Source organism: Stomoxys calcitrans, chromosome 4 (assembly GCF_963082655.1).
Source record: "Stomoxys calcitrans chromosome 4, idStoCalc2.1, whole genome shotgun sequence".
Lineage (NCBI taxonomy): Eukaryota > Metazoa > Arthropoda > Insecta > Diptera > Muscidae > Stomoxys > Stomoxys calcitrans.
The window spans coordinates 1042788-1065171 of NC_081555.1; the positions used below are offsets into that span (position 1 = coordinate 1042788).

Sequence of the window (22384 nt, forward strand, 5' to 3'; positions counted from 1 at the left end):
TGTATGTGTATTTTTTTTAACTCAAAATTTCAGATTTAATCTCGATTATTTTGATCTTATCATATTTCTTAGGAAAAACTAAACCAACATGCAAAAAAACGGTAAAAGTTTTATCATTCTCTAAATTTTTATACAGCATGATTTTACCAATCCAGCCGAGAACATGGAAATACATATTCGCTTTTTGGATATGATATTCTCTTAGCGGTAGTTTTCTGTGGAAAATATTTAGAATCGCGTCCTGTTTCAAGCTGATTACTGTATGCTGAACCAAACTTTATGCTTGGGTGGCGACCTCTTAGAGCTGGAAGGCGTAACATTGTTCAGCAACAATATAATCTACCTTCCAAATGCATTTTATATAAATGAGTCGGAACCATTTAGGCATATGCCCGAGAGCTGAGTTGGTAGCGAAAGTGCGTTGCCCTTGCAAACACAGATTTGTATTGTGGGTACTTTAGTATCACAATAGAAAAAAGTGATTCTGATTGCAGACTGCCACAATAACCTAACCTACTTCTAGAGGCTCTTCCCAGGTTTACATTTTTATACACCAATACATCAAATAAGTTTTGTTACATCTTTTCGAGGAGTTTTAGAGATGGCGATGTATATATTTTTTTTGGCAAATTAAGTTGTCAGATCCTTAGTTCACTCCCAAATACCCGAGCGATCATGATCGTTCTATGTCAGATTCGCACTCTACGCTCATATACCTTTCATTTCGAACCTAAAATGCTGGCATCGGTCTATATACCCCCTTCCTCACTCCCCCTTCCCATAATTTAACGCGTTTTCAGCTATGAGCAGACCAGGCTTCTCTTTGAAAAACAATTTTTCTTTTGGGCAACCCTGTACATAATAAATAAGTTACTACAAAGATTTCACAAAATTTGATTCGTAGAAAAAACGTTTGAAATGTGGCAAATTGTTACTGAAAATGGTTTAAAAAAAATGCATTTAATATAGTTTCTATTTTTCAATTTTCATCTACAGTGTGGCATCGATTATCCGTGATTCGATTAACCTCAATTATCCGGGATCGATTATGAAAGAAAAATATTATTTTTTTTAATTGATCAACCGCGATTACCCTCCTCGATTATACGGGATTTGCAAAACATGTGCCTATTTTGTCGATAGTTGGTTTAAGCGTGTTAGCAACACTAACGCAAACATATGAATAAAGTAGAGCTGGCAAAATATCCATGGCACTATCGATATTTAATTTTTTGATTAAATATCGATTAATATTTTTTCGATGGATACTATCGGAAAAGTTAAATTTTTTGGAACATGAAACAAAAATAAGCGACGCGACACTAAATGTATCCTTTAAGATGCATTGCGCCTATAATTGCATTGCGCAATTTTCATGCGTTTAGGCTAAAATTTGTTACAATGATTCCTCTCATTCCAACTGATTTTAATAATCTTGGTTTTATTTGGTCTGTGCATTTATATTGCTTCTATATAAACCCACCTACCGAGTTTTAGTTTCGTTTGAAATATAGGAGATGGCAAAATAACGATAGTATCGATATTTATTAAACTATCGAAAATATCGAATGTTGCGATTATCGATAGTTTGCCAGCTCTAGTATAAAACGAATTAAGAGAATGCCCCACCATGCACAGTGGAAGAAAATAAAAAAAAAAAAACTGTTAATAAATATTTCGTGTGAGAACGGGTAGATATTTCTCTTTGAAATTGAAAATGGTTAGAGCTGAGATGTTAGCGAGATTGTGTGCTCGGGTTTAGGAAACACATGGAGAAGATAAAAACATGTGCCCAATTGGGGGATCTGGGCTTTAGAGTTTTTGCACTCGAGGGGTTTTCCAATTTCTAATAAGAAGTTGCCTATTTGGAAGTACATATATCACCCGTTTAGGTTGACATATCTTGTTCAAATTTCATTTAAAACGCATCAACAATATGTACTCTTCACAAGCAAACAAAAAATTGAATTTTAGCAAGTTTTTTCAATAAAGACGAAAATTCTTTATTGACCAAAAAAATCCAAAAATATCCAAAAATACACTTTTCACATTTTCTGATTTCTAAACTGCATAACTTTTAACTGAATAGTCAAGTGTGGATACTTGTTGCGGCAAAGTTGTTGTAAATTTTCACAAATCCAAATCATGCATAAATATGAAAATCGAACCACAAATGCATTCGTAAATTGTAAAATACGAAGCCAATCTCGGCCAAAATTTCAACAGATAAATATTAAAACTCGTATATCACCGAAATATTGTAGAAATCAAGATATTGCAGATATTGTAGAACTCAAAAGGGATTTTTGAGCACTTTAAGCAAACATTTTTGAAATCGGATCGCAAATGAAGATTTGGCATCCCGAACATTCGAAATACCGAGGTGGCCAACTTTAGGGGGTACCAATAGGTACCCGGATGGCATAGGACCGCTAACACCTCAGGTCTAACCATTCCAAATTTCAAAGAGATATCTCTACCCGTTCTCAGACGGCATATATTTTACTAGTTTTTTTTTCGATATTCCCCTACTGTGCGATTTTGCTTTCTTCTGTATGCAACATCAACGCAAACATGTCTATAAAGTGAATTTAGGGAATACCATTATTTTGATGCTTTCCTTTGGTGTTAGTTACCGCTGATCTTAAGTTTATAATGGCATCGATATGAGTAAAGTCGACCAAATGCCAAAGAAAAGAAATTAACAATGCAAGAAAAACATAATGTAGTCAGCGAATAATCCAAAACAAATGTTTCTGTTCAAATATTATCACACAAATATGCGTTTCGAAAGCAAACAGTTTATGATTTATTGAAAGATAAAGACAAAATATTAGAATATTGCGCAGAAAGTGATCAAAGTATGAAACTATAAATGTTAAAGAGAATAGACTTTTTTAAATAATCGCGTAAGAAAAATAAAAATAGGTATCATATTTTCTAATTGTGCATATTAAATAAAAAAAAAAAAACAAATTTAAACGAGTAAAAAAATTCAACTCGATTAACCGGTAAATTCTATTATCCGGAACGCATTCGGTTACGACCATCCCGAATAATCGATGCCACACTGTGTTTCAAATATTGAACATTCAATTATTTCCTCAGTGTTGGTGCCAAAATGTCCCTTGCAACTGTAGCGTATTTTTTGGTGTTTCTTTTCGTTTACTTAATTGTGTCGTTTTTATTACATGTTAATTTTTTCAGCAATTCAATTAGCACAGTTTTATTTTAATTTTGTCTCATTTTGTTTTGCGGCACTGGAACTTTTGTCCCAAGCTCTCAATTTCTCAGCATTTTTTTCAGAGAGAAGCAAAACAAATTCTGTTTGTATGTGTTTTGGTATTTGGCTCGATATTCCAACTTTTCTTTTGGCTTTTAATTTCTATTCATTGTTGTTGGTATTGTTGTTCAGTCAGCATTCTGTGCTCTCCTTCTTTTTTTTTTTGTCTGCATCTTGTATTTTAGTGATATGGCCTTAAGCGGCTTAAACAGCACATAATATAGTGCGGTTCTTTGTGCCACATTGAAATACAGTCTAAGCCATAAAAGGGGACTTAAAAAAGTTTCTTACTTTTCAGGATTGAAGTGAAATGAATAATCGAAGTTTGTGACAGAGGAAAACTCACCATACAGGGTTTATATGCTCAAATCAATAGGAAAAAAGTTTGGCTTTTCTCTGAAAAAAAAAAAAAACAAATAGCGGAATATATATTGCCCTGACAAATATTTGTTCATTTTATTAGACAAATTTTAGTTGGTTTAACACACAATAAAAACAAAATATAATATAATACTTTGCCTTTGTAGTGCCATGTACTTGGTACGTATTCTATTTCTTCATAAAACCTATAGAAGGTACCTTTTTTCCTTAGATATTCATTTGCCAAAGCAATACATTGCACATGCAGAGAATATCCCTCAAAATCATTATCTTAAGCGAACCATATAGAATTATTCTTGAAACCTTAGAGTATGTAATTACAAATTCTGGGCATTTAGATCCCCCTAACATATGATGCATTGATACATTTTTATTTATATTTTATTTATCATTATTGTATGAAAATTCGAATATCTATGTGGATGTATGTATATCAAATTGCCCCTTTAGCATAGCCTCGCATTTGTCACAAGAATATGAATGAGACATGCATGAATATCTCACTTAGTCCTATACGGCAAATTCCCACAACCCAGACTGCATGTGAAGCATACATTTTGATGATTAAGTTTTTGTCGTATTCGTTTAATCCAATTAATATTTTCCTATTTCCATTTACATACGATGCACAATGGCACACACCTTGGGGATTTTCTATTGCTTTGTTGTTATCGATGATGATGATGACACTGGTGTTAGTGCTAGTGCTGTCGATTATTACAATATATTGATGGTGACGTTTTACATCACTCAAATTTTACATTCTACCAATGCACATGCATATGGCTGAGAATATTTATGCACATAAGAGGCAAATTCATTATTTACACTGACACACACACAACCACAAACTGTAACAAATCACTCATTCACTCTGGTGATTTGATGTTATGTTTGGTTTTGCTAAAATAGTATAGTGCCAATATCACATTTTTCTTTTATTGGAGACTAGGTTGAGGGGATATACATATTTTATGAGATGAAACTGCATATTAAGCGTTATCGGTTTTTATTTTACATAGGTACATATTAAACATTTAACTATAAAGAGATAAACATTTTAAAACTATAGAGATATGCGTGTGGCGGTCGCTTGCTAACGTTCTTAAATTTGTTTTAAACCGTTGAATTTTGCTTTTGTTTCTATGAAGAAGTTTTTAAAATTTTCTTCATGGTTACTGCCGATATTTTATTTATTTGCATTATATAATTCTAAGCCACACGACGCCGATTTGAACATATTACATTGAACTACTCTCACGTAGCAAAAATAAAATTTTTTGGTTTAAAAAAATATAAATTAAAAGGAAGAAAATAAAAATCTATCCACGGAAGGATCCCAACTATAAAATTGTAAAAGAATTATTGAGAAACTACTCAGTTACAAGTTAAAATTTGTAACAAAAAACCGTTTTCTCTTAAAGAAATTTGGTTGATTGAATTTCCTTTCCTTTAAAATTGTTGTTGTCTTTTGGTGAAAAACTTTTTCAGAAATCTTATAATGACACTTGTTTCAAATGTTGACAATTAATTTGCGTGAAGCCCAGATCAGACCCCTTATATCCTTGTTTTTAATAATTCCTTGTCTGACTCTCACAACAAAAAAAAAATGGGTTTTGTAATAACTGAATATCAGTTGGATAGAAATATATATTTGAAGATTCACAAACAAAAAATAAATCCCTTTGCCTTCTTGTCTATGAAAAATATGCAATTGCATATTGAATTAAACTTTTAAAACACCCCTCGTACATGCCGACAACTGCCCCACTATGTGTGCAAACAAAAATATTTATCGAGTAGTACGCGTTTAATGATATGTTTTGGTTTAATTAAGACATAGCGCCTTTGGCTGCCGACAGTAGGTAGCGCTTTGCCTGCTAGTTAAGTTTTTGTGGTTAGCTGTGCTTTGTTGCCTAAAAGTGTGCAGCATTCCATCACCATGGTAAAAAGTAACAAACAAAACGTCAATGAGTGCATTGCTCCTCCACAACAGCTGAGGCTGAAATTTACCACTCTCGCTCTCACAAGCGCCACACATGCAAACATACATGGATACGTGTGCATTCAGAGCAAAATGCAAATGTGGACACACACTAATGCGCTTTTTTTTACAAAACACTGACTCACTCACACAATCTCTTAGCCCAAACGAACTGTTTGTTGGCAAGGCTCTGGTGTGAGTAAATGTGTATCTCGCTGCTTTTGCCTGAAAAAGTTCATATTTGCATACCGACTGAAAAAAAGAAAACGTTATGCATACTTAAATTTAAATAGCTGTAGCTGTATCTGTTACATTCACCTTTTTCTTCCTTGGATAAGTGTTCTTGTGTGTGTGTCAGAGAGAAAGTGTGGGACATCACAAGAAGGGGAGAGTCGCTTTTGCGGTGGTATCCGAGTGCATTTGGCGAATACGTTACGCTTTTGCAATTTGGGTTCGACTTGTGATCTCGGAATTGTGTCAAGGCCTTGACACACTCACAATAACCATTCGTGCACCTCCAGTCGGATGAAAGGAAACAGTAGAAGAACAAGAGAGGGAGCGAACAACAACACAAAAAGCCAAAAGAAGGACAGCATACGACACAGAATAGAGCAATAGTAATACACAGAGGCAGCAACAGCGACACCAACACCCACACCAGCTGTTTTGCTTTCTCGCCGCCTACCCCTCTCTTCGCCCCCCTAAATCTATGTTTGTCGTGTACAAAGAACCAAAGGGAAAAAATATGATTTGAACAAAATTCAGCCGTTGCCTGGTTTTCATTTAGTTATTATTTTGTAAATGTAGATGTGGGGAGGATGTGGACGTTGCCATCGCCATCGACATTTCAGCAATTTTACGATTGTCTGTCGGTCTGTCTGTGTAATGTTTAAACTTGTTTAACATGCCTCTTTTTTTATCTCATTCTGCAACGTCTTTTGTTGTATTTCACCAAAGCGTAATGCACACAGAAAGAAACGGCCATTATACATTTGCTTCCGCTTCCGTTGTTTGACTTGGCGCGCAATTGCCGTCATCGTCGTTGGCGAGCAAAGGACGTTGGTAGGGTCATTCTCCATAGCTCCCCATGCTTTATGTTGCTCGAGTAGTTCTTTTTACCTTGTAATTTTTTTCCGTAATTGTAGTTCATTATTCTTTATAAGGTGGGCTTGTTGAAAACGAATTTGCGAATATTTTATTTAAGGGACTTGTTTATTGTATTTCTAGGCATACAAAATTATGAATTTTACATCTCATAAAAAAATTTCCGACATTTTTTTTATTTACAAAATTCATAACATGAAATTAATGATATTTTTATATTTTTTAGAAATATAATTGAATTTAAAAAAAAAAATTATATTTTGGTCGATTAGTTTGGAAAATCTTTTTAAATAAAATGATATTGATATCTTCGCGACTTTGAGTCGAACTTATCACACCACTGGCGAACGTGTTTCGTTGAGTGGTAAGGGCATCTTCGTCTTGCACCAACGTAACACATATTCGTCCATCCGATCATTATGGTCGACTCAAAGGTATGAATGGATTCACATGACCGGCTGTTAAAGGTTCCATTGCCTTTACATTTGTCGCCTGCGGGGTTTGAACATTGGTACTCATGATTACCAGTCGGCTTTCACTTGTATATTGTGTGCGCTGCTAAAGGTAAACAAATACAATTTTCTATTTTTAGAACGAACATAATCGTCTTCAGCATGCAATTTTCGACCAATAACGCAGTCCGCAAAATCTCACAACTTTTAATGTTGCGATAAGTGATGTACAATTTTTTAAATGTCACTCGTTACAGTACAGTCGGACCTCGATTATCCTGAAGCGGTTATCCGGGAACCTCCATTATCAGGGATAGACAAGATATTAATGTATTTTTTTCATTGCTTCGATTAAACGTAATAACCTCCATTATACGGAAGTATAAGCACACTACCATTATATGCATTTTTTTTGTGCAGAAAGTGACCCTTTAGGTAGGTGACCTATTAAAACCTAAAAGTCTTGGAAAACGCAGAAGTGGACTTAGAAATTCAAGAATGGTCATCGAGAACGATTGAAGGACCTTCGATAACAGGGTCATTGATAAAGAAAAGGGCTAAAGTATTCCGCTTTAAATTGAAGATAAGTTCAAAATGTGAATAATCCAACGGTTGATTGCAAAAGTTTAAAAAGAGAACTCAAATTTACAAATATTAGGCTGAAAAGAGAAAACGCCAGCTGACTTTGTAGTTGTCATAATGTTTGTAGAAAATTTTAATAAGTTATTTCAAGGGAAAAACTAAGCATTAGGACAAATTTATAATGGATTTGTCCTATTTCGGAAGTGTTTGCAATATAACAGTTTAGTATGCCATGTTGAAGCAGCCAAAGATGGGCAAAGCAGAGACTAACTACATTATTGTGTGCTAATGCTGCTGTTACTCTCAAGTGCAAGACTTTAGTTTTAGGAACAAGATCTCGGCCAAGATCTTTAATGAGTTTTAACAGAATTACCCTTATTTATAAAGCCAATAAAAAAAGCTTAGGTAACTCAACAACAATTTTTAAAAAGATTTTACAAAAATGTTGCTCCCGAACAAGAGATCATTTTAAGAAAATTGATCTGAAAGATGATCGTATAATCCTTCTGCTAATAGAAAACGTCCGACACATCCAGACATAAAATTAATTAAATCCAACTGACGGATCGGCAATATGATGATTTAAATGTCATCATCGAAAAATCTGTTTCAGAAAGATATGGAAAGATAGCTCAGGTGTAATAATTTGCTGTTTCGTCCTATGGTGGAATTATAGATACGACATATGCCACAGATACAGATTAAACTGATGGCGATGATATTATTCGCCCAAACATATCTTTAAAAGAAGCAATACAACATTTGTTGGACTTCTTGGGAAGTCCTGGCTGCTGTGGCATTTCAGACCAAGACAAATGTTTTTAAAAATATTTGTAAAAATTGTAAACAAATATAATTCCATTATCCGGAAAAATCGATTATCCGTAATACCTTCGGTCCCCAGCATACCACCCGGTATCCGACTGAATTTAGGAACACATTTGTAAAATAATTTGACGTGGAATTTACATATAGATGATTTAAAAAAGAAAGTTGCATCGGCCATTGGAATTTGGCATAAATTCAAGAATACATTTTATGTCAAAACTAAACTAATATATAATTCAACCCAATTCACCTATATGGCAATGATTTATGCCTATAGGAAGAGTGTAAACTTAAAATTACTTCAAAGATCCCAAAACGAGGTACTTAAGGTTATACCCTTCTTATCACCTATACAGTACTCACCGAATGAGGTGAAGCCAAGCGATCAGCCGACATAAATTTTTTTTTTTTTAATTTTTGGTAATACTTGGCATTTAGGATTTTAATTTGATCTCTTTTTACATTCATTCTTTGTTTACGGTTTCCCTATTTGATGACATTTTTAATCGGCAGATTTGACATCTTTAATCATGTTCATGGGGCCTATCCACTTTATGTTTCGGAAGTGACCTACCCATCTACTCTTATATGGAATTTGTAAACTGCAACTACTGACGTACATGTTTGAAAGCCATACATAGCAATGGTCCTGGTTCGATACGTTTTATTTTAAACCAAACAATAGTAGTTAAATTAAAATTGAAAAAAAAAAAAAAAACTTCTGGAAAGAAGTTTTGAATGCCATTAACGTTTGTGTTAGAAAAAGACTCTCACCCAAGCCTAGATTATTCTCTTTCTTTCTTCTCTTAATTGATATCTTTAGCTAAACTGAATCAAATTTTTCGTTTTTAGCCCACGATTTTATGCAATGCTAATTTTCTTTAAAAAGTTTTAAGATGTTACAAAACCAGCATTATTCTTCTCCATTTTGGCCAATTTTTCCCACCTCCCTCTGTCTTTTCCAAATGCTTTAAAGTGCCATATCTCCAAAATAAACTTGTCGGATGTTATTCATCCTGACGACATTGGTATACCCGGCTGGTCATTTTGGAAATACTATGGAGAATTTACTTTCCTGTTGATTTCAGTTTTAAGGTCAATTCTCTATTGTCACGTTTGTGTAACATTTATCTTGAATTTACTGTCATTTCATTTGGTAGCAAAAGATTTCAACAGCAGCAGCGGTAGCATCAAACCCACAGCCACTATGATGATATGCAGTTGTATGTATGTGCCCTTCCAGTTGTTAGGTGGCTCTTTCCTGGCACACTTTCGAAAGTTGTCATGCCCGTTCCGCTTCGTTTCACCTTGAATTACCTTATCCAAATGTGCACATGCACATTCATTCATCCATTGCTGCATGCTGTCGCTCTTCAATTCCATGGCATCAGAAAAGTTTTCCATTTGCTTGAGAATGTTTATGATTGTTTGACATTGATAGCCAGCAAGGAGGAGCGCATTGTTGTATCATAGGTAAATAGAATGTTTTGTTCATTGGGTTTGATTCGTTTTGGTCTCGGTTTCGTTCACATTTCAATTCATTACCTTTTCTTCTCCAAGTGAGAGGGCTGAGACAAACAACAAAAACCAGAATAGAACCTATGATAGACAATGATACAAGGCGACAAACAGATAGATGGACGGAGCGACAGGAGAACAAGACACATCCTCTCTATTTAGCTTCGTTATGCCTTTTGTATTATTGAGTAGTGAGGCGTTACGAAAAACCCTTTCGTATCTTACATATCCAAGAATGAGTGCAAGTTCTATGTGGCAAGAAAAACAATTATCATATATCGGTGTTTTTGGTTTGCCTGAGTTGGAATGATGGCAAAGCTTGACATGTGTTATTCCGACGATAATAGTGAGTGTTCAAATGTGAATCTTTACAAAGGACTGCCTATTGACACATGACGTTTAACTTATCAATCGCGTTGAAAGAGTTTTCACCTTCGTGGCAAAAACATTTGTTATACATTCGATCAAATAATTATTATTTTTTCCAATTTCTGCCTAGCACAAAGTTCGACTTTTCGCCCGAACAGCTGTTAAAACGTACTTTAAATGAGTTGTATGAGCAAAGTAGCAGCGACATGTCGCTGCGTCAATATGAGTTTCACTTCAAATGTAATTAGTTTTTCACGCACTGGGTCATAAGCAACTCTGTTTTAATGTAGCTGTTTTGTTGTGAGTCGTAGATTTTTTTTGTGTTAGGTCGTCCAAAAGAATGCGACATATACGATCAATCAGTCGGCAATTTTCATGTAAATGAACTTAGTACTAGGCTTTAATTAATGGGTTAATGACGAATCGGTAGAAAAACGATCAAAAATAGAGCTGTCCCAGAAATATCCTACCTCGAGGTATCCCACTCTTAAACGGGATATGTTTTAAAATTGCATTATTTGTATTAAAAAAAAGTTGTAAAAACCTTCGTGAAATGAAATATGAAATTTCATAAATATCGGACATGGGACGCAAGACCCGGCGTTAATGGGTTAATATGTAATGCATCGAAAACAAGGCAGAAGCTAAATATCAAAATCAGTCTATGGCCTTATTAAGAACTTGCTGCACATTTAAATGGGTGTCTTAAGACTTATGTAGGTTAACATAATCAAAATGTGTACACATTTTTTTTCTCTTTTCAAATATTCACAATTTCGTGCTAAAATGAGCATTTACTAGATTTTGCGACCTTAGCAACAGGAATGTCATATTTCATTTAAGCCTTAAGCAATGAAAGTAAATTCCGCAGAGAACTTCTTATCATGAAAATCCAAAAACAGAGTAGTGTGCAGCACATAAGTAACTCTAGAGAAAAATGGAGAAATGTTTAGGAAATCTTAACAAGCGCTTGAGCAGGGGAAATGAAATCGGATTAAGGTCATGCTTTAGAATCCTTTAGAATTAACACATCCTTTGCCGGGTAAACACTATCATCGAATAGGAAAATAAAGAGAAAACATAACCAAAACAAACACACACACAGTAAACAGGAAAGAGCTAAACGAATTAAGGAAATGCTGCTCCATTGACGCTTTTGAGGAACAGGGAATAAGAAGTCAATAAACTTTGTAATCGTATCATCGTCATAAAAGGCGCCGCTATTTCTCCATCCGGCCTAAGTTGAAATTCGGCTTAATTTTTTTTTTTTTTGAAGGGGGCTGGGTTTTGGCAAATTCCGAGCCACTAAAACCCAAATGCGATGCGAGTGTATGAAAGTGATTTGTATTCATCTTGATTTGCTGCTTTTCGCTCCTGCTACGCATACATTTTTACTTTAACTTAGTGCTGAGGCGGCTGAAGATTGCCAAGACTGTTATTCATCCGTTTCTGCTATTGCCGGCTTTTAATAAACCGACCTAAAACTATGCTTCCCTTTTGAAGCACATTTAGGCACACACTAACGCCATATCCGCATATCAAAGAAATATTGGTGTGTGTATGTGTGTGTGTGTGCACGCGCCACGCTTCCTTTATTAATAGTTTGGGCTTTTGTTTTGTGCGAAGGGTTTGTGTGCCACTCTCACGATATTTGTCGATTTTCTGTGTCTACATTTTTGGTAATAATTTCCTTCCGCTTGTGGGACCAAGTCGAAATTTGCTATGGCTCCAGCTGCGATTAACAGAACAGGCGCCCATAGTGTGTCTGCTAAATACAAGCTCGCCCTCGCATCCCAAACCAATACAATTACAAAACAAGCAGATAGATGCTCTTGGCCCTTGGTGATTAAAATTCATTTTCAACCATATCTCGGTAACTGGTGAATAAAAACACCATTCCTTAAAACCTTCTTAGATATAGGTTGTATTATTAATTTAAAGAACAAAATTTGTGCTCTCTTATTTATAGTTTAAGAAAAATTAAATTAGACTGCAAATGTTGCTGCATGCAAAAGAGAACGCTTAAAAAATTCTTATATGAAATTAATTTTTTTTCCAAAATTTTATTCAATGGCTATTTACGAAAAAAGGCTTCCTGTTATAGTCTACCTTGGATACAGTTAAACTTTATACCCACGATCAGGGATAGAGTATGTATATAATAGATCATCGTAAAATTCCACGATGATTCAAGGACACACAGTGTTGCCAAATCGAATAACCTTGGAAATAATTCTTCCAACTTTCAAGATAAACTTTCAACTCCATATATCAGCCTCCGGACCCCAAATTGCGTTGACAATGTTGAGTTTCATGTATCGTTTATCTTTATCGGTTCAAAAGTTCTAGAACTACTTTCAAGATTTTTCGATTTGACAACACTGTGCGATGGTCGTGTGCCTGTCTGTCCGTAGTAAAAACGCTACAGCCTTTAAAAGTTGAAATATTGAGTTCATATTTGCCACAGATCCATAATTTTTCCATAATTAGGTTGAGTTCTTGAAAGGGCCAAGACGGATCATATTATCCGATTTCACAGAAATTTGGAACAGTGAGTTGTTCTTCTTCCACTATACTTCTCCCGCTATACAAACTGAATGTGGTCCAGAAAGAGCCATATTTAGATACAGCTGCCACATAGACCGTTCGTTCCATTTGGGGTCTTGAGACGAAAAAAGTCGCATTTATTGCTTGATTTCGCTGGAATTTGCAAGAAAAGTTTATATTAAATCATTCGAATGTACTAAATATTGTCCATATCGGACTATATTTAGAAATAGCTGTAATATAGACCGATCGCCCGTTTTTGGGTCTTGAGCCCATAAAAGGCGCATTTTTTACCCAAAGTTTGGAACAGTGAGTTGTATTAGCCCTCTGTCGACTATTATCGAGATAGGATTGTATCGGCCGATTTAAGGACATGGGCTCATAGAAGCGTCATGACAAAATTTAGAATAATTTGTATTTTTGGCCCCCTCGATATTCTTACCCGAATAAACTTCTTGCGTTCAGAAATGTTAACCAAATTTGGATATTTCTAATTGAATTATCCGTTTTAGGAACTTTACGATGGTTGCTCCTTAAAAATATCAGCAAATAGGATTGACAACTCAGAAATATGATAATGCTTGTGCAGATTATTTCTGCCAACTATGAGTAAAAAAGTTTTGGTATTAACACAGAAATGTGAATGCTTGAGAAGATTGTTTCTGCCGACTAAAAATAACACAATAGTTTAGCTATCAACGTGGTAAAGCAAAGCAAGTTTGGGTTAGATTAGCTTAACGTGGCAGTCTGAAATCAGACATGCTAAGAAAAATATTGTCTATTGCCTCTGGCAAGAATCTTCACTACGACCCTTACATTAGTAGAAAGAAATAAAGATTACTACAAAGGAATTCTTTGTTATAGACGTAGTGTATAAAGGATAAACCCAAAAACCACCAAAGTCAGATAAGCCATCAAGGCCAGATATATTTAGTTTAACATTTTTTTTTTAAACAATAATTTGAAAACTAAAATTCACTTCTATTCGCAATTTGTCTTAGTGTATATGGAAGAATATGTTAAAAGCGAGAACCAATTAGTTAAATTTTCATCTTCCATTTTTATGAGCATATATTTATGTATGTGTGTGTTTTATCAAATGACTGGGATTTGTTTCGACTGTTTCCGTTGGCTTATCTCGATGATGATGTGTAATAGCGCAAATATTTTCGCAAATCAAGCTGTGGTATTACGAATGTAAGAAAAATGCTTTTAGTTTAATTAAAATACACTAAATGGAGAGAAAGAGGAATTCTTTATAGTGGTTTGCAAGAGGAATTCTTTATAGTGGTTTTATTAATTTGCCAAAATGTAACAATAGTAATTAAACAATCGAGAATTACGTGGTATAATCAAATATTCAAATCACTTTTCTTGCTAATGTTTTGTAGCTTGTTTTTAAGAGGAGCATGCAAAAGAAGATTTTCTGTTCAAAACCAGTCAAACTCTTTCAAAAGACGAACATCATAAAGAAGTAAAATCTATGTCTTTGCCACAAACTTGAACTTATTTACTCAGAAGAGACAGTCAATAACATAAACATATTTGTAGGCGCCGCTATGGCCGCCGAACTGCTCTCGTCCTTTCTTGCAAAACCTTAGCTTACTTTCTGCAATAAGCCAAAGGTCATGCACACATAACATTACACATTGTAGTACGAATTTATTGCACTTATTTATGGGCCATATAAAACGTTTATTCGATTTCCGAACATTCATTTTTTTGGCAAGATTTGTTTTTAAAGCATGCCTCGAAGAACAAAACCTTAGTGCCTACTTTTGGGCGCCTGTAATTGAAGCCAAATTTGTACTTTGCCGCCACACTTCCTTCTGGCTTTTCCAGTCGCAAACAGTCAAGGTTATAGGCAATAATTTGTCAATTCTCTTGCTAGGGAGGGGTAGTACGACAGCCAAAAAGGGTTTCCGAAAATAACCTCTTAAAGACACATAAACATAAACACCTATGTCAACAATGCTTTACGACCATGATTATTGAGTTTTGTTGCGAAAGACAGGAAAAACCTTACAAGCCTTTGTCCCCAATTGAATGTGTAGAAGGTGTGGGTGGTCATCAATATTGTGGCCAAGAAAACAGTTCTGTGGTCGCTCATGCCGTAAACAATACATTATTGTGTCATCATTTTAAGCACGCTCTGTCTTATGGTAAAGGAGAGGTCCTATCACATCCCTCCCCCCATCACTGTCAGCAAATAATAAATTTATACATATTCTGTCGAACACCCTCTCAAACTAGTCTTTCTATTTTTTTTTCACATCCATGAACTTGTTGTGCGACAATAATGCCAAGAGCAGTAATCTCACCTATCTGTTCTACTTGCATGTGACATTTCTTTTGATGTAAACAAGCATAACGATTTATTTTTTTTTTTTTTGAAAATAGCAGACACATGAGTTTTTTATAATGAACGGCTTTAAATTGGCATTGCAAATGGACCGCTTTCCACCACAATTTAAAGTTCTAAACAATAGCAATTACAAGAGGTTTAACCATGGTGGACAGAGTTAGCATGATGCTAGAAATGAGCAGCTTTCAGTTATTGAAAGTTGAACTTAATGGAGAATGATATTTGCATTTCCATTTCTGGAGGTTGCCGTGAGGTCGCTTGTGATTTAAGGTTGGTTATAGCATATCTACAGTGGCACAGATAAGTCAACATACACGCAAAAAAATAATTCATTAAATTCTTTTGCGATAAACTTTGAAAAATCAAGCAAGAATTTTGGCGAATACAAAGTTTCATTGACCTTCAATACATGCAATTCAAATACTTTCAGGTCTAGTTTGGTTTCTATGAAACACAATAAATATTTAAGCCGTCCATATTCGAACGAATCCATTCATTTTTTTTTTACGTTCAGTTCTATCCCTTGTGCTATAAGCAAAGCAAACAATTATTTGCCATTGGTTTATTGCACAAAATAGTATCTATGAGTTTGCTAGATCGACCATTACTCAATAAACAAAAACCAAAAAAGAAGTGTGTGGGCATGCACCCTTATACGCCCACATTCTATGCCAAATTAAAGAGACACAAGAGATAAACAACGAGCTAAATCTTTTGCTGTAATGTTTTGAATATTAGCGCAAAAGAATCATCATTTACCGCAATCGAATTTCCTAAAAGGTTAACTACACAGAAAAATATCGGCTTCAATCACGAAATTAATTGTTCCAATTAATTTTTTAATTGAAACTTCTTCAATCACGAAAATGATAATATCAATCACCATATTTGAAAAAGTAATTGAACAAATTTTCAATTGAAAAAATAATGGACATTTTTGAAATTTTTAATTCATTTTTTAAAGTCTTAGCAGTGTGTTGTGCACTGAGGTGACAGCCCTGACCGATGGAGAACTCCATCGGGTTAATGCGGCACGTAGAACCGGCTGCCATGATATTGCTATAGATTTGTCGAAATGTGAGTCGTATGTGTCTTTCAAATCTCCTTCCCTTTATATTGTAGGGGACAATTGAATTTACTTCAGCACACATTCGAAAATTTTTTAAGATTCAATTAAAAAATTAGTTGATCCAAAAATTTTTTAATTAAAAATTTCAAAATTTGCAATCACCATTGTGGTTTAAAAAATTTTTAGATTCAATTAAAAAATTAATTGATTCAATTACAATCACGACTGTAAATAAAAAAAATTAATATTCAATTAAAAAATGATTGATTCAATTAATTTTTTTAATTGAAAACGATTTAATTTAAAAAAAAAAAATTGTTAATTGATTTTATGTTATCTGTGTATAATCAAAGTGACTTTTACTTTAAAAAAAAATTGCAAAATTTATGACAAACATACAACAGTAACGAGAAATATTATACGGCTGCAATAAAAATGCCGTTTAACCAATAAAAGACTTGTTTGTCGGAAATATATCACAAAAGCTCTATTTTTTAAGTGTACCCTTTCGTAAATGCCATCTACGTAATCTAATAGTTTCTTAATTAGGACATTTTTTTTTTACCCATTAAAATTTAATTAACTGAAATTCTGGTAACAATTAATGAACATTTGAGGCAGTATTCGATATTTGGCAAAAAACTTTTTGGTGCAAATATAACGTCTCTCAAAACGTGTTTCTTGAGAAGAGTTACATACCCTTTTCTGTTCCACTGTGTGGTTAGGCAGTCTGCCATCAGACTCACTTAGACGTTCTCGTCCATTGTGATACCACAGGAACAGAAGAAGGAAGATGCCTTCTTGTTCCTACCGTTGAACCATCCAGATCGTTTTAAAAATCCCAAATAACTGTTATTACATAAGTGAGAAATTAGTGTAAACGGGTGCATTACCAATTAATTGTCGAAATTCCAATGTTTAAACAATTATTGCCTTTTTGTTTTTCACTCTCCCAATGACGAGAAGAATTATTAAACGATTTGATAAATTATTCATATTTGTCAAGTGAATGCCATGTTTAGGATTTATGGTAAACAGCGTTCAACTTTGAAGGTCTTTATTTCTTGATTTTCTTGAGTTTTTTTTTTGTCATTTCTTGAAGCATTGCTTGAAAATCCTTAAGCAAATTTATTCAAAGGATTTATTATTCTGCTTAGAGGCTCTTTTAAAAGTCGTTTTTCACTCTTATTTTACACATCTCTCCCTCCAACCATCTCTGTCTCGCTCAATTACTCTCTTCGTATATACTTGGGCTTATGTGCCCACCAAGAGTACATCACACATATGTATAAAGGATTTTTTTTCCTTGTTTTGCATGCATATATATATACACCTACGGTGGAAATGTAGCATCCACCTTTATACGCTTTAGGTCTTAGGTGTAAAATTATTACGCACATAAACAGAGAAATGCTTATTTGCAAGTACACACTCACACACATGTATATATATATATGTATAGACATGTATATGTGTATTATACATATATCCATGGAGGACTCGAAACAATAACCTTTAAGTGTTTTAATAGCAGAACTCATATCCTTACACAGTCTGCTCAACGAGAAAGCTTTAGCTGGTGGGAAAGACAACACTTAACTACTGATGACTCAATCCCAATCTGTGCTCTGGCTAACATTAAAAGCACCACATTTCAATTAGTACAGAAGGTTCTTAATTGTAGTACTGAGAAACTTCAGATTAGGTATGTGGGCTATAGGGTTTTAATCTCTTCTAGTATTAAATCTAGACTAACTTAACCTATTAGTGCATAGTGTTCGTTTTATCGGACATTTTTATTTCTTGGTTACGCTTGGTGTTCATTTATATGAATATTTTGAAAAATCATATAGAAAAGAAATTGTAACATATCACAATTCACAGTTCTATAATTTTGATCAAAAATGAAAAAAAGTCTAAAAAATCAATTGGGACAAGTAAATGAAAGCAAGGAAAACTTACTTAAATGAAATCCTAGCAATATGCGCGTTCAAATTATGATGAAAATGAAACGGATTGACCTATATTAGGCACATTCCATTCCACATATAAAACATATTTTTAAAATCGCTTATCCATCACAATTTTACTCAAAAAAAATTTTTTTTTGATTAAACTGTGCTAGGGAGCTTTATGCACTATTGGTTTAAAGATTATTTTCCTTTGGTATAAGTAATCACTTATGAAAACAAATCAAAATTCTTTTCGCAAGGATTGTATTACGACGAGAAAGTTTAATGTTGAGACCAACAATTCATATGTAGCTAAAATAATGTGTTAGTTGGCTAAAAATACGAATATCATTGAGAATTGAGGAATCTATGGCCCATGAAAAGATGCACAATGACTACAGAAAGAGCTTGTAGTGGTGACCTAGATTCCATATGTTAGTTTCCTGCAAAAATTTTTCATAATTCATGCAAGCGTATATTGTCCGGCTTCAGATCGTAGGGTTCTCTGTTTCTATTTCAAATAAAATAATAAAACCCCCTATTTTAAGGTTTGCTTTACGGACGCTCCTTCAAAATTATCAAAAGCTATAGATAATTTTGAAGGAGTGCCCGTCCGTGTGTTGAATAAAGAATTTTCTCGATGATTTTTATGCAACTTTTTTTCCGTATGGGCCGCAAATCACTCCTCTAGAATATCATCGAACAATACATTTTGTGTGCGGAAGTTTTAGCAACTCTACGCGACGATTCTTACAACTCAATGCGTTATAATCGCCCATATGATTTGCGATGTTTTGTTTTGAGAGGACCACTTCCACAACACCAAGCAGAATTTTGGTTTGTATGAGGTTTGGTACTTAGTATGAAGAGGCACCCCTGTAGCCGAGTTTGTAGTGTGCTTGGTTTATCAGTGAGTTTACCAGACTTATAATTGCCTGTGTGAGTCTGTAAGGAACTCCACTCTTTCCTAACCTAACATATGACGAATATAGCAAGTTGTACGAAAGTTTTTCTGGGTTTTAGTTTTCGTTCGTTTCATTTGTTTCGTTTTTGATGAACAAACTTATCTCGATGTACATTTTTGGATCTTGGATAATATTTGTCGTTCCAGTCGTCATTTATTTGTTAATCGTCCAGGCGAATAATGCGCAACTCGCATAGAAGAGTAATTTATAACTCATTTGTTACTCGTTCACAAGATTCTTGCGTGATTCTAAGATCTTTGAAGATTCTTTTGGCAAATTTTATGCGTGATTTTAAGATTTTGGAAGATTCTTTTGATAATTTATATGGAAAATTTTCGGAACACTCTTCCGGAAGATTCGTCTTGAGGACACAAATCCTCCCGACGGGGACATCGTCTACGACTTTTAGACCAACTCGTCCGCGATCTTAATCATCATCCAGAAGATTTGCTGGAGATTATTTGGCAATCGAAAATGTTCGCAGCGTTTCAGCGTTTTGCCAAGCTGAAAACGATAGGGCCGACGAAATAAAAAACGAAGTTGCCGATGTATGCAATGCACAGAAACATCTTTCGGTGGCGTCCCCTGTTGTCTCCTCTCAGAGGATTTCTTTTTCTGTAAGCAAAAACAATTATCATCTTGTTATATTGTCATGGTCAAATTATTTCGACTTTTTTGGAAGAAAAGAAACATGAGGAAATAAAAAATCCACACAAGAATTTGTTTTAATCTTACAAGCTTATCATATTATAATTTATTTTAAATTTTGGACAGTTCATTTAGATAACATGAAATTTTTTCGCTTTTGTGATGATATTTTATGGGTCAATAATAACCTCAGGTTCCATCTTACGTAACCGCTTGTTCTTTTTCGGAATATTCCACAAATCTAAAATTTTTAAGTTTTTTTACTGCATGAAAGCGTTGAATAAGCATTTAAACAGCGATAGGACAACATTTCTAAAACATAATGGTGCGTTTTTCATTTTACCATCTCCTTGAGCTGACTGTATTGCCCCTTGCAATGTCTATTTGTTGTGATTGAAAGACATGACACAGGTTTCAGAGGTTCATTAACCCCATGCTTTTTTTTTAATTCGTAACAAGGAAGACTAAACGATTTGACATTGAAAAATTCTCAAGGATGTGAGTTGTCAACGAATCTAAAGGGGTGATTTTCTTTTTGTATGTTTGTGGTGGTCATGCATGGAAGTAGGCAAAAGACGAATCTTACAATGGCTATATACAAAGTGTAATTTTTATCATGTCTCAGGGGTCTCGTTAAAGTGAATAAAATGAATATGGCCACAATTTTCCCGAACATATGGCGACATTGTTTCAAATCCCTTTAGAGTTAACTTGCAAAAAGTATCTTTCGTTTCCTCTTCTCTTCCAATTTCAGCGGCGAACGTATGTGGCGCATGTCGCACTCACTGCCCTCTGGCATGGTAAGTCTCCCAATGTTCCTTTTTAACTTTGACAATTTTATTTTGTGCAAATATTATTTCCTTTCCCTTTATACATACTATATATATATACATATATAGCATATAAGTATGCATATATACATTTATTTTTAATGGAATTTCAAGTTCAAAGTTTTTTGAATGCATTTAAAATTTGTTTTTGGCATTTTTGATAATTTGACTTACGAAAAAAGAGAAAAATTTTTGTTAAACAAGAAAAGAGCTAAACAAAACCAAAACCTAAAAAAAAACAATAAATTCATTTGATAAAAAAAAATAAAACTTTATTCGGAGGCACACACGCTTTTGTAACCTAGAAGAATAAAAACAAACCACAATACAAAACAATTTAAAAACCAATTATTCGAAACAACCCAGCAAACATTCCAAAGAATGACATAGAAACAACACACACATACATAAATATACTACAAATAGTTAGAGTAGATAATAACTGTTATACAATACAAAGTATTATACAAATAATTCTCATCTTTAGTTTATGAACTTTGAGTTTAAATTTAGTTTTCATTGGTTGAGTTGTTTTTTTCAGTTTAATGTTGACACAACAACGAGTATTCCTATTTACGACTCGAATAAATTTTTTTAGAGGTGGCAATGTATATATTTTTTTGAAATTATTTCAAGTGCTATCTCTGTTCTTATATCACAAATAAAAACGAAACAAGTTTACCAAGCAAAAAACAAAAGCATCCAAGAGAAATGGTAAACTCGGAATATTAACAAGCTATTCCAACATTGTTTATGGCCTCCTCCACCATAAGAATGCGCATCAAACCTTATTGATCAGTTCTGCTGATTGATCATATCAAGTCTAAGTTGCTTTGTCCATTGTAACAATTTGTGTGAATCATTGTATGTTGAAAGCATTTTGGCTTGTAAACTAATAGAATGTAGCTCACATAAAACTTGATCTTTCATTGGTTTCTATATCGCAGAGTGAACAATATTCTTATCCAATTTTGTCCGAATGAGTTCGTTATTTGATTTAGCCGCTTCAATCCTCCATTCAGGCTTATTGAGATAAATTTCGAAGATCATGTAACCTTGTTGTCTGTATTTTGTCAACCCATTCATCACTATTTATATCCGACTTTGTTTTAAGTATCCCAATAAATATAGAACATAGCAAATGCAAAATGCTCAAGAAGTCAAATCGGTTTATATGGGAGATATATCTAAATCTGAAGCGATATTGCCCATTTGCAATTCCCAACGACCTACTTCGATATTAAGTATCTGTGCAAAATTTCAAGCGGCTATCTTTACGCGTTCGACCTCTATCGTGAATTCGACATACGGACGGTCAGACGGACATGGCTAAATCGACTCAGAACGTCGAGAGAATCAAGAATATATATACTTTATGGGGTCTTAGACGAATATTACGAGGTATTACAAACGCAATGACTAGATTAGTATACCCCCATCCTATGGTGGTGGGTATAAAAAGTATGCCCATGTTGTCAAAATAGAATATTCAACAAAGGTTGATATA

General features: G+C 34.2%; 1 protein-coding gene and 1 long non-coding RNA gene across 11 annotated transcripts in view; one reads left to right on the forward strand and one right to left on the reverse strand.

Moving 5' to 3' along the window:
* LOC106084176 (sex-lethal homolog) overlaps nucleotides 1-22384 on the forward strand; it is a 116543-nt gene that overhangs the window by 41055 nt on the left and 53104 nt on the right. For all 10 annotated transcript variants that reach the window (XM_013247703.2, XM_013247697.2, XM_013247694.2 and 7 more), the window contains exon 3: nucleotides 20802-20847. In XM_013247703.2, the coding sequence (XP_013103157.1) occupies nucleotides 20802-20847 (46 nt within the window). The remainder of the gene's footprint in view (nucleotides 1-20801; nucleotides 20848-22384) is intronic.
* LOC106084177 (uncharacterized) overlaps nucleotides 3175-22384 on the reverse strand; it is a 125738-nt gene continuing 106528 nt past the window's right edge. Inside the window, exon 4 of the long non-coding RNA XR_001220761.2 lies at nucleotides 3175-3679. This is a non-coding gene — a long non-coding RNA (uncharacterized LOC106084177). The remainder of the gene's footprint in view (nucleotides 3680-22384) is intronic.